Source organism: Lepisosteus oculatus, chromosome 4, assembly GCF_040954835.1.
Source record: "Lepisosteus oculatus isolate fLepOcu1 chromosome 4, fLepOcu1.hap2, whole genome shotgun sequence".
In the NCBI taxonomy this organism is placed as follows: domain Eukaryota; kingdom Metazoa; phylum Chordata; class Actinopteri; order Semionotiformes; family Lepisosteidae; genus Lepisosteus; species Lepisosteus oculatus.
The window spans coordinates 32,731,518-32,744,957 of record NC_090699.1 but is presented as its reverse complement, the minus strand read 5'-3'; the positions used below and the strand labels follow the sequence as shown (position 1 = coordinate 32,744,957).

General features: G+C 35.0%; 1 protein-coding gene and 1 long non-coding RNA gene across 3 annotated transcripts in view; one reads left to right on the top strand and one right to left on the bottom strand.

Annotated features, from left to right (window-relative positions):
- Positions 1–6,957: 6,957 nt before the first annotated feature.
- Positions 6,958–9,768, bottom strand: LOC107077356 (uncharacterized). Its single transcript, XR_011189314.1, has 3 exons — positions 9,679–9,768; positions 8,807–8,911; positions 6,958–7,776 (listed from the first exon to the last, which is right to left on the bottom strand). It is a non-coding gene; the product is annotated as an uncharacterized lncRNA (long non-coding RNA).
- A 1,340-nt stretch (positions 9,769–11,108) lies between these two features.
- Positions 11,109–13,440, top strand: part of fam204a (family with sequence similarity 204 member A) — a 33,027-nt gene continuing 30,695 nt past the window's right edge. The window contains exons 1-4 of one of the 2 annotated variants that reach the window (XM_006630594.3): positions 11,109–11,182; positions 11,548–11,837; positions 13,033–13,123; positions 13,364–13,400. In XM_006630594.3, the coding sequence (XP_006630657.2) occupies positions 11,574–11,837; positions 13,033–13,123; positions 13,364–13,400 (392 nt within the window). In that variant the 5' untranslated portion in view covers positions 11,109–11,182; positions 11,548–11,573. The other variant, XM_069189088.1, reaches the window with a different exon arrangement.

The following is a 13,440-nucleotide window of genomic DNA, read 5'->3' as shown; positions in this document are numbered from 1 at the left end:
TTCCCACACGAGTAATTTAAATGACTTTTCTGAACCCTAGTTTTACTGTTTCGTATGTTGATAAGGTAGTGCTTAATCAATTAAGTTCAGGTAGGTGTGTCAGCATGTGAAGGCTGCAAAGAATCAGATAAAGGTTTATTCCTTTCTGAAAAGAAAAGAAAAAAGACAACGTTTCAGCTGTGGAGCCTTCTTCAGGTACCTGAGCATGTCCCACACCTAAAGAAGGCTCCACGGCTGAAACTTTGTGGCCCTTTTCTTTTCAGCATGGAATAAACCTTTACTTGTACTTAATCAATGTCAACTAAAGCAGCAGTTACAGTCTTTCAGGATTTTACTACAGTACATGCTAATAATGTGCATGGGAATGTCATTGTCACAGAAGGGAGTATCTGATCTGCTCATCCTTCAGATCCCTCTTTTCACAATGTGTCTGTGCCCCCTTCTTACATGTAAGATTTTCAAAAATATTATTTTTAAAAAAATCATTTTCAAGAGTATGTCATTTAAAAATGTACATTTGTTCTCAAATGTCAACATGATTTATATGTGACGTGCAAGATGTACAATCACATTAAAAACTAACAATGAGGTTTATATCCAGTCGTTCATGTGTGTGTGTAGTGAGAATGAGAAAGAGATAATTGTGAATAGTGTGGACACGGGAAGCCTCAATCTGGCTTTCACAAAATTGCTGTATTGACTTCTAAGCTGCTTTTATTCTGCCAGAACAGTGGATACTGCTGGTTAAACCTAATTTGCTTAATGCAAGAACGTGTAGGCTTTAACTTTGTTTTATAATTTTAAAGAAAAAATTTACAGCACCAATTCAAAACCTCTGCGTGGGCATTAGATAGAATATTACAAATTCTGTCAGAGTTAAATATAGATTAATAAATGAATTAGCTTCATAAATAATGGCTGTAATGACATTTTAGGAGACAATAAGTCTGAGCATTGTCAGGAAATAGTTGATGTATGAGTTTCACGCCTCAGCAGTTCCTCAAAATGAATAGGCTTGGGAAGATAGCTCGGGCCTGCAACCAGCCTATTTCCTAGAATTATCTACTTGTTGTCAATTTGCTCAGCGGCATTACACATGCAAATTGCACTGCCTGCACAAACACCACTTGGAGATGATAAAAACAAATTAACAAAGGCTATAGAAGGAGGATTTATTTCACTGGCTCACCCAGGTCAAGCAATACATGTATTTGACGATTGTGTGTACCCAATTTTGGTGTAATTATATCAGCAAATTATTCTTTGTAATCTTATTATTTTTTTCAGCCTTCTTCTTACACACATAATTAGCTTCCTTCATTTCCTCTCAAAAACAATTCAAGTTGCTGGCCAGACAGGGCAAAGCTATATAATCCATTTTGGACTTACCATTCTTTCCAGTATTCTTTGATACTTGTTTGGAAATGTGTATTTTTAAGACCATTTATATATTTATACAGTATGTGCGTTTATAAATTCAAATATATTTTTACCAAAACTATCCATCGCAAAGCTGAAAGAAGTCTTCAGGGATCTGGGCTTGGTAGGGAATGGAATCAAGATCTATGGAGACCAGCTCACGTGTTTGCAATGTGCTACTGAACCCAGGAGTGAAAAACTGCAATTCCGCTCACCACTTTACAACATCTTTTCAGTCTTAAAAAGAGAATTCCAAGAAGTGAACTAATACTGGAAAGTACAAGCAAGTGTATTTAAAACTGAGAAAGTAGGAAGGTTTTCACGTAAATGGCTATAGGAGTTGGAACAAGCTACATAGTCATATTATCAAAGCTTCTTTCATTAAATGGGCAAAATGACCTTCTATTGCTTATAACTTTCCTTATGTTAAGTGTTTGATGCTCTTCATCTCTTCATTAAGATAACCAAAAGGTAGTAACCAGAACCAGGTAAAATCATTTCGAGAACTGTGTTCACCTTTTCTCTCCCCTAAATGATCTTGGGCTGTGATTTTTATATCAAATTCTTGAGCTATATTAGACAATTTTGTTATAATTGTTGAGGCATCATTTTAGCTAATACAAAAAGTGAAATCACACAAAGGGATTCTTTTACAACTTTAAGAGCCCAATGGGAACACTGCAGGGATAAACCCAAAGCAGGGAGAAAAAGTTACATAGTTGGCAAACGTTTTGATTACTTATATTTTTGTGAGGTTAATGAAATACATGGCAGACATCACTTTGTGTGTTCCTTTATTACAATAAAACAATAAACATAGAACCCTGGATCTGTGCTATGGCTCAATCAGAGCCTTTGCTTGGCTCATCCGACCACAACTCTGTGCTCTTATTGCCAACCTACACAGCACTGGACAGTGAGAAAGCACAATGCAGCAACTCAAGGTCTGGCCAAACGACAGCACACAGCCTTTGCAGGGCTGTTTTGATTGTACTTGTTAATTAGGACAGGGATGATTTTTAGAATCTTGTGACAATTAGACGAACTTACAGATTTGATTTCTAGTCATATATCTTTACTATGAAACCCTTGTAAGTTCATTCAAATAATAAGCCTTGGGTAAACAAATCACTGAAGAGCCTACAGAGCCACAAGTACATTGCTTCACACCAACAGGGTAATGTGACTGTTAAGAGGGAAATCAGATCTGAAGTTAGAGCTTAAACCAGAAAAACAATGTGTGTTTCAAACATTTTCAAGGAAACAAAAGTCAGGAAAGTTTTGGACCTGATAACATCAGTGGGCAGGTACTGAGGTAATGTGCTGAGCAGCTCAGTACTATATTTAATTACATTTTTCAAACATACACAGCAGAAAGTAACTAAAATTTGTAAACAGGCAACAACCATATCAGTTGCAAAACATATATCTCCCAAGACATTAAATAATATCAGACAAGAGGAACTGACCTCTTCAGTAATTAAAGTCATGTCCTTCGCCAGGTAGAGCCCATTATAATGTGCCTACAGGACTAAAAGCGGAGTGAAAGATGATGAAGATGAAGATTAGACTTTTAGAGCAACCGATCACAAAGAGTACTGGTAAATGGTCTTAAATCACAGTACCTTTGTTCTTCCACAGGGTCTCCTAAGGGATGTTTGCTATTGACTTTTGCAGTTGACTTTGTTTTTGTTTCTTCCAAGGGGTAGACACTGATCATGGGCCTGTGAGGGATTTAAGAACTAATTTCTTCCACAAAAGGTGTCAGAAATCAAAGATATGATCATTTATTACAGAAAACAACCAAAGATACAAAACCAACAGTTATTAATGAGCAAGAAATTGAAAATGTCAACAGTTACAAATATATTGTCAGTATTGTTGATTACAAGCTAGCCCATGAGGAAAACACAGATGCCATATGTAGAAAAAGCAGACAGCAACTGTTGTTCTTGAGAAAACACTGTTAAAGTGTGTAGTACAATACAATCTTAAAGATCTTTTATTGAATCTGTCCTAACATTCTGTGTGGTAGCCTAGTTTAGTATGTTAATACACTCAATAAAAACAGACTGAGCAGGATAGTAAAGGTAGCCAGCAAAACTATTGGTGCAAAATGGCAACAGTACAACTGTCAGACTTATACATCAAACTAATAGTATGGAAGGCCAATATAATCTTTGACTGTCACGACCACCCCTTGCACAGTGAATTTGAGCTCTTTCCATCTGGGCATCGATTTACACCCAGATTCAGGTGCAATTGAACTAAGTTATTCTTTATTCCAAAGGCTATTGACCTGCTTAATTTGGATAATCAACTGTATATTTTGCATCATTTATATATTTCTTTCTCATGATACACATATTTCTCTTAGTTGTTAATGGGTTCATGTTGTGTAAAATGGTCTGTGTATTGTATTATGTCTTTTACCTGCCTGCAAAGAAAATTTCCCATCTGGGACAATTAAAAGAAAAGGAAGTAAGTAATTGTTTTTTTTTAGAAGATAAAACAGCATTACAGTAGAAGAGTATTTTTACTGCTAAGCCCTTGATGGACAGTTGCAATTTGGATGTCTTTGTCCCTTAGAAATTCAGAATGAATAGAAAACAGAAAATATCATAAAAGTTAAACTACAGATAATTTCCTACCATTACAATCAAATAAGTATGAATGTGAGCACTCTAGCACCAAGAAAAACAATAAATACCACAGGCATACCAGTAATGTTTCTCTTATTGTAGAATTTGCAATATGAACTATTTTCACATGCATTCTTGAATTTGTGAATTCAGGACAATTTTCTGATTTTCAAAACCAAAACAATATTTGCATTGGAAGTCAGTAATACAGTAATAATGTGAATGGGCTCTTTCAATATACAAATATGAGGGATGGGTTGATGGCACAGTGGTTAGCATTGCTGTATTACATCACAGTGCTGGGGCCCTGGTTTCAATTCCGGGTCTTGGGTGCTATCTGCAGAGTTTATATATTCTCCTATGGTTCACGTGGGTTTTTGTCAGGGGCTCCAGTCTCCTATCACAGCCTAAAGACATACTGGCAGGTTAATTGGCATCTTGGAATATTGGCTCTGGTATGAGTGTGTTTCCATGTCTGGATTTATGTCTGTGTCTGCCCTGAGATGGACTGGCATCCCATCTGGGGTGTATCAAGGCTTGCACCTGTTACAGGGTGATGAGGGAGTCAGAGCTGGGATAGGCTATGACCCTCATCACCCTGTATTGGATAAAGCCGTTAGAAAATGAATGGATGGATGCCTTAGTACAGTAGTATTGTTAAAAAACATTTGCTAGTTTATCGCATTCATCTTCTGGTTTTAGTACAGTCTTTATACTGCTCACATCATGTAAATGTTTTCTGTCTTGAAAAGAAGCAATTAATTCCAATTGTCCTCACATTATACTTATTTGTATTTACAATTCCTATTTAGTGAGATAGGGCAAATGACAATCAATATCAGTAACTTATCAGGCAAAGATGCAAAGAAATTGTTTGCTAAATAGTTGTTGAATTTTCCCTAAAAAATCCAGCCTTCTACATACAGTATCAAAGGTTTATAGTTGTCATCAATTTAATGCTTTTTATTTAGTTAGTTCCTAGTAACTGGTTGTTATTGCCAACACATACTTCATTTCAGATTTATTTTTAAATCTATTCTCAAAAGTAATTCAGCCTTTATATATAAATGTATGTGTGTGTGTGTGTGCGCAAGTCCATGCCATCATTCATTCCTTACATTCAGTAGTAAATTAACAGTCCCCAGACCTCTACGTTTGCCATTAGATATCTCATCCACTTTGTACATAGTATGTTAATCTGCACTAATGAATTCTGCCACCCCTAGCCAGGCCGAGATGACTAAAATTATTACCACTTCCAGAGATATGCCTTTTTCATTTGAAGCTCAATTCAACTGGTTCCAATAAACAGCCTGTCACACTAAGATACCTCCTATAATTATGGGTTTAAGATGATTAGTTTATCTTTTAGCGCTTATTGCCTCTTATCCTCCAGAGCTAAAACTTAACAGTGGGTTCACAGTTTTGAACTTAAACCCTCTGTAACAGCCTGCTTGAAATAGTTGGCACAAAAAATTACAGTAGTAATAGACTGTATAATCCAAAACAGGGGTACACATCGCCTACAGACCTGGTATCAAAAATACTGTGTTTATTTTTAATGTCTGTGTTCATCAACTCATGTTCTATCTCAAGTTGCTAAATTTGCCATTCTGCCTTTTGTTCTCAGTTTACACCTGTACACTTGTTTCATTTCTCCATATTGCAACAGGCTATAATTTCTAAGAAAAGGATTCCAATAGTATAAAATGGTATGTTTGCACTTGGTTTGAGGAGAAATGTGTCAGTTCCCTTTGTGAACCTTGTATTGATATATTTTAAATGGACAGGAAATGTTGAGGAAATGTGGTTAGACATTAAAATTATTTTGTAATTTTTTTAAATAGTTTGAAATAAGCAGCTATATCACCCTGCAACACACAACTGGCACCTCACTGATTCTCAGCAGGTGCAAGGCTGGCCAGTACCTGGATGGAGACCTCCTAGGAAAGCTAAGGTTGTGGAAGAGGTGTTAATTGGGCTATTGGGCCCCGTATAGTGACGGGGACACTATATTTTAAAAGGGCACTGTCCTTCGGATGAGATGCAAAACTGATGTCCTGACTCTCTGTGGTCATTTAAAATCCCAAGGCATTTCTCAAAAAGAATAGGTGTCCAGAAGTGTCCAGAAAAACATTATGTAAGTGGAAGGAACTATTAATAATTATTAAAATCGACTTACATATTTTACCCTTGAGTACTCAAGGTTAAGTGTAGATTTCATTGACTAGATTGCAGCACAAAATATGTACGCTGTATCTAGTCTAATTATATTGTTGTATTGTTAATGATGCTCATATGTTCTACACCTTTCGGAGGAAAGGAATATTATATCTATAACGGTAGATGAACATGTAGCAAGGTTGTGCTGTACTGAGGGTTGTGAAGCCAGTAGAGACACCAAAGTCGAAGTGTTTTACAAGTCCAAGACAGTTAACAGTCCAAAGACATGCTTTATAGGTTAACTGGCACCTAAAAAATTCTCTGTACATATGTATTTGTGTCTACCAAATACATGGCATCCCAACCAGAATGTCCCCTAATTTGTGCCCAATGTATGTTGGGTTAAGCTGTAGCCATGACCCTGTATTGGATTAAGTGATTATTGGATACTGAAGGAAAATAGTCCGGAACACCCTATTATATCAGTATGTGTACTGTATATGTAGTTATTCACACACTCTAAATCATTAATATGGATAAGCTGTTGGCATTTGTCATTTTTTATATTAATGTAAATAATATAAAATACATGAAAACTATACTATATATAGCAAAATGATCAAGTTTACATTTTTGAGAGTGTCCTCCAACTAGGCAATAAGAAGACATTGAACCCTGAGTTAACTAATCTGAAGCAGATGACCTAAAATCATCCTGAGTGCATAATGGGTGAGGCTCACTTTATAGGTTAAACCAAGAATTAATGACAGACATGGAAAGGGAAAGCTGTAATGGTATTTAATCGCAATCAAAACCAAGCGTTTCACTGCAGTTAAGAGTCTTGATGCCTCAAGCTAGTGTTTCACTTTAAAAGAAGGCTGGAATAGATAAATGTTTCTTAATCCATTTTACAGTAACCCAGTGAGAATTCAGATGTAATGATTCAACAACAATTTTCAGCTTCTTTTAGTCCCTGTGATAGCTGCTTTTACACATTTTACATGTAGTAAAACACAGAGCCAAAATGTTGTTTTGTCAATACCAGTGCCAAGAAAGAATTTGTACACCCCCAATATAATTAGGGGAATTATAATTTCTTACCATGATACCCTTGTTTGATCAAAATTAGTCTTTTCTTAAACAACCAAAATGGGTTATATTTACCAAATAAACAATAACAATAATAGGTACACAAGGATTGAATCTGAGTTTGGTCCTCACTATACAGATTAGTAGAAACACTTCCTGCCATATCAAAAGGGATTTCAGAATACCTAAGAAAAATAGCAGTTAATGATCATCAGTCTGGAGAGGATCGGAAAACCATATCTAAACATTTGGAGTTCCATCAACTAACTGTCAGACATTTTAAAACTGGAAAGTATTCAAAACCACAGCAGTGACTCTAATCGGGACCGGTCATACTGACAATATCTCTGAAGAGTCACCTGAAAAATCATCCAGGACGTCACAGACCAAACAATTTAAGGATCTTCCCGCCTCTCTTGATGCATCTAATGTCAGCGTTCATGCCTCAACCCTCTGGAAAAAACTGAACAGAAATGAATTTTATCGGGGGATAGCCAGGGCGGAAACCTTGCTCTCTAAAAAGAACATTGCCACCCATTTCAGCTCCACCAAAATGTACCTGTATGATTCACAAGACTACTGGAGGAATGCTCTCTGACCAAATGGGTCAAAAGTTGAACTTTTTGCCACAATGACAGTCATTGTATGCACACAGATTGAATGAAGGTACATGAATTGAAAACTGGGTAACATGTAGGAAACTGCAAGTCATCTAAATGAGCATACAATAGCTTCCAAATCGGCTGATGTTAGTCAATTTATGGTGTAAAACAGGCATCAATTTTAAGACCATTGTACCTTCTGACCAAGATTAAAAGTTTAGACTTTGGTATAGTGAGAAATTAATTGAATTTGCAGATGATACAAAAATTTGCAGATGATTCAAAATGAAAGGGATGAGCCAGCAGTGAGAAGAGTCTTACAAACATAAATCATGGATCGGTCATACACTAGGCCAAAGAGATTTAACACTGCCAATTGCAACAGAACTGCTACATAGGAAGTAGAAACGTATAGTAAACATGTCACATCACTGACTTCCTAGCTTGAATAGTAGTGTATATTGTGGCATTAGGCAGGGGTGTGTCTAGTGTGGAGGCGGAGCCCTGGAGGAAGACGCCTCACCTTTGTAGTCACAGCTGTTCCGGCTCCAAGGTATTATAAAGCAGGTATTATAAAGGCACACTGGACACCCCCTGACAGGACGAGCAGGGACACTTGTACAACCTACCTCAGTTGTGTGACTACACTGGCTTAACAGTGATAGGCTGAGTTCTGAAATCAAACTATCCACAGCTTTTTCTATCCTTTCCAGATGCTGAGTTATCCTACAAAAAGCTCCCTCTTTGACTTAAAATTATAGTGTGCAATGCCCAGTCATTCTCTACTGTAGGTCTTTTTTTTGTAGTTGTTTCAATTTCCAATTCCTTGGGCAAAAATCCAGCTCGTAAAGTTCTAGTTATGACCTTCTAGGATGACATACTAACTCTTACCTGGGTATGTTATTCTTTCTGATGGTTTATTCCAACAAGAAATAAGCTTCACTTTCAACTTCTGTTAAGTCAAGCTTCAATCCATTCCATTTCGTCGCTGCAGAACTGAATTAAATTTTTAAGCAGACAGAAGAATTAAAACTGGAATGACTACATATACTGTAGTGGGTGTAAGTGAAGAGAATTCATTTATGCACTTGGATTGAATGTTAATCTTTTGGAAAGAAGCGTGATTAAAATGTCAGAATTTCTGATGTGACATTCACTCTCACTACCAAGAACTTTAAAAAAATAGCTATTCAATTTCAAAGGACACAGGACATTTGAATGAATGTTGGACTATTTTTATATACATTTATACTTACTTGTATGATTAAAATTCATACATGTACGATTGTTACTCTTTCATTTCAATCATAGCTATACATTTAAACATTGTTAATGATTGGATTTTGAATGGTCTGTTTAGATCACCGAAGACTTTGCTATAGATTATGGGTTGCAAAATGTATTTTAGCCACAACTGTACACGCTTACTTAAGGACAACACTTGTGGGGATTGATGAGAGCAATGTTTATGGTGTGTGTCACAAGTCCTATCCCTAAACTTTAAGTTGAAGTAAACAAAGAACAACGTGTCTGTGTTGACCGGGAATCAAGTTAGTCAAGCAATTTGCACACAGCAAAGTTGGGTCCCTATATATAAAGCTTTGACCGTAATTAAGCAAAACATTTGTAATTTTAGCATGACACACACTAGTAAAACCATTTCCAGTCTAGTAAGCAACATTCCCGATATTGTGCCTAAAATAATAATAATAATAATAATAATAATAATAATAATAATAATAATAATAATAATAATTGCTTACACTTATATAGCGCTTTTCTGGACACTCCACTCAAAGCGCTTTACAGGTAATGGGGTCTCCCCTCCACCACCACCAATGTGCAGCATCCACCTGGATGATTATCCCTATAAACAAGTCCATTAGAAGTTACTGATATGTATGTTTTATGTGCAAAGTAAAACTACTATTTCATTTTACACACTTATTTTTTCTATTTCATGTATTTGATCTGGACATACTGCAAGTTGTTCTTTGCTTACTATAAAATAGTCACATGTCAGCTACAATTATGTATTTGGTTATTTTAATTTTGGACATTCTTCAGACCTTTTGATCTGGGACAGTGAGTTACAGTATCACAGTAATACAAATTATTATTAAAGGAATGTAAAACGTAAAAAGATAACCTTTGAAACATGACTTATTCTTCCTTCTAACAAAATACAACTGAATGTTACCAAGTTAAAAACATAACAGCTATGTCAACAAATTTAAACTTAAACAAAAACTAAAACCAATACTATTTCTTCTTTCCACACCTATATTTCTTTACCTGATTTCACCTTTAAACTTTTACAATGACTTTTAGAAAACTGGGAACTAATTTCACTCTAAACTGAAAAGGCTTTGATGATCACCCTGGTAACATTAGCTCAAAGGCAAAACCTGTGGTAGTGAAATTTCATTTCATAAATATGAAACGACCAAGAGACCTGCTCAGTGCATTCTACAGGACACAACAAATTAATATCAGAATTGTCTGCATTAATTAACCCACAACAGGGGGTAATTTATTTTTTTCAAGGTTGCAAATCAAAGTTGAATAGATTAACATTTAAATTTTCTGTAGGAGATTGATGACATTTAAAAATCTTTGGTGCAAACGTCAAGTACTACACTGGGTCTGTTGCTCGAGAGACTTTCTGTAACAATTCCATTGAATCTCCAAATTTTCGTTTTTATTTGCCATTTAATGAGGTTTATTTCTATGTATTTGCAAAGATGGAGTGATAGGTCTCCTATCCGTATATTTCTCTGTATTTTTAATATTTATCATTTACAATAATGATATTATACTATTGAAAGCTTCTACAGATACAGTAATTGGGATATTTCTGTAAAACAGTAAAAAAAATAGTTATCGGTCTGTATAACAAAGAAAAAACTATACAAATAATGGTAAGTTATTGTAAGATTCTGAATATAGAGACAGATTGGTGGCTAATTTAATAGACATAAGCGTTTGAGAAGACACAATCATTGTTTGATAACTTGCCAGTCAGGTATTATTATTACAAACCTTTATTAGAGGTCTATTTGTTTATTTTATCACCTTCGTAAATTCAAAATTCAACACGAAGTTCTGAACATGCCTAAATTTAAATCCCCATACATACTAGCGGTTACTTAGGAAACAAGTCAAGACTTAAGTATCTCATTGGCTGCAAACGAGACGAAGCCACCAATCAGAATAATTGTTGTTGCATTGAGGCACGCTGCCTGCCCATCACGGAAGATAAACATGGTAATGTTGTGGGAGCATGACTTTATCATGAACTGTTTGGTGTAAAAATTGAAATTATATACTGTATATATACACAAAAAAAAACGTTTTTTACTTTAGCATTTAGTGTTTTTTTTCTTTGTTAGAAAAGAGCATTTACTTCGCAACAACGCACAAGTCCATGAGAGGTTCGATATTTAAAAAAATGTTATGATATTTTCATTTTCACTTTGTTGATGTTGCTAAAAATGGGAGTCCTTACAATTAATAAATCGCTGTTACATTCTGCTCTTATAATATAGTATTTTCTACGGTTACGTGCTCCTCTGCAAGGACTGAAACGAGATTTGTTGAGAGTTAAAACGGTGTTTTCTCGTTAAAATCAGGAATAAGAAAATCTTGAGATTCCAAGATGTACAGTGGACTTCTTCCAAGGGGATACGACGAAAGTGATGAAGAAAAAAATTCTGCTGAGCAAGGTGCTGACGTTACGGAAGATGCTTTAGAAACAACTACAATAAAAGCTGTATCTCCGAACACTAAATCTGCCTTTGATTCGGAAGAAAATGACACCGGGCTCGATAATAATAAAAATACACAGTCAAACTCTGAGAGCGAGTCGAAAGATGTATCGACGGACGATTGCTTACCTGGAGTATCACTTGAGATGTGGAAAGTAGGTTTGGTTATTGATTGTAAAGAAAAATAATACAATGAAATGTAAATGTGTGATAATCCAAACGGAGATTCGATACTCTCTTTAAATGCGGTATAAAGATACTGTGTGTTGATGTTATTGTTGATGGTATAAGGAACTGTCCAAATAAATTGACAAATAAAGTCCTAAAATACTGCAGTGCAAGTGGTGTAGACTATAAAATCGTTAAATGAACGAAAACAAAAACTGTTGCTTTAAACACTAAAGAAAGCTTTTTAAAAGTTTTAAAGAAAACTTATCCTATTCCTAAATCATATTTGATAACGATTTTGCATAACACGTCCATTAAGGCTATATTAAAACATAACAACACTTTATAGCCTATTTTCAGAAGAATATATACAAATAAGTATTTCTTAACATTTTTATATCATAAATGCTTCCAAAACCTACATGGTGTGAGTTAATATGTTTATGCTATGACATCTGGAAAAGTCGTGACAAAGGAGTATAATGCAGTAACTTTAATCAGGAGGGTGTTCTGAATCTGAGCTGAATTATCAACACTAATTTGTTAATTAGATTGTCTAATGTTTAAAATAATATTCAAAATAGTTTAATAACAGTTTAATACTTACCAAGCAAGTAGAAGGATGATAAATGACATGTATGCATTAAGGGTTTTGGTAACTGTTGCAGGTGCTTTTCAGAAACTGAAAATATTCTCTCTGAGTATGAAAGTTTTTTTTTCTCAAAGCAAAGCTTTGTATTTGGAGAAGTGTTGAGTGTGAGAAATGAAAGTGTTACAGTTTGAACCATCTGCAATTGATGTATTTAAAACTTATTGACTGTTTTCATTTTTTTAAGCAAGCAAACTTCCTCTTACACCAAAGTGTAAGATTTATAGCAGATATTATATCATCAAAAATAGTGTTTTATTTTTTTAGAATTCGAATTGGAGTTATTTTTAAATAGATTGGTATGATCTCAATATATTTTGGTTTTATAAGGCCAAAACTGTAATTAAGAACCTTGAAATACCTAGAAATGCAGAACATGGAGAAACCCATGAATGCTCTTTTCTCTTAGCCATGAAGAGAATTTATATGGGGTTGAATCAATCATTGTTTTCTTGATAAAATGTAACTTTGTGCTTTTTGTATGTATTTTTCTGGTTTTTTTTTTAATTCTATTGTGTGTTTCATCTGTGCAGAAGTTTAAAGAACTTAAGCATAAACATTTGGAAATGAAGAAAAAGCCACAATCGAAGGGCAGGCACCGAAAAAGAAAACGCCACAAAAAAGGTAAAACCAATGTTTTATGTAGAAATGGTAGATCTTAAATGGAGGTGCAGGTATTTTTTAAATAAGAAGGAACTTATTGTGTCTTACCATTCAAACTGGTTGATAAACATGCAAGAAACAACATTTTTTACAAGTGTTTAAAGTAAGATTTATTACTACATTGTGTTATCTTAAACCCACAGAAGTAGATTCAGAATCTAAAGGAGTTTTTCCTCATGTGCATTTTATGTTTCCAAGCAGATGAGAAAACAGTCTCAATGGAGCCAGAGAAGGAGAGGTACAGTACCAAAATATGTTGTGATTTTATGTTTAGTTTT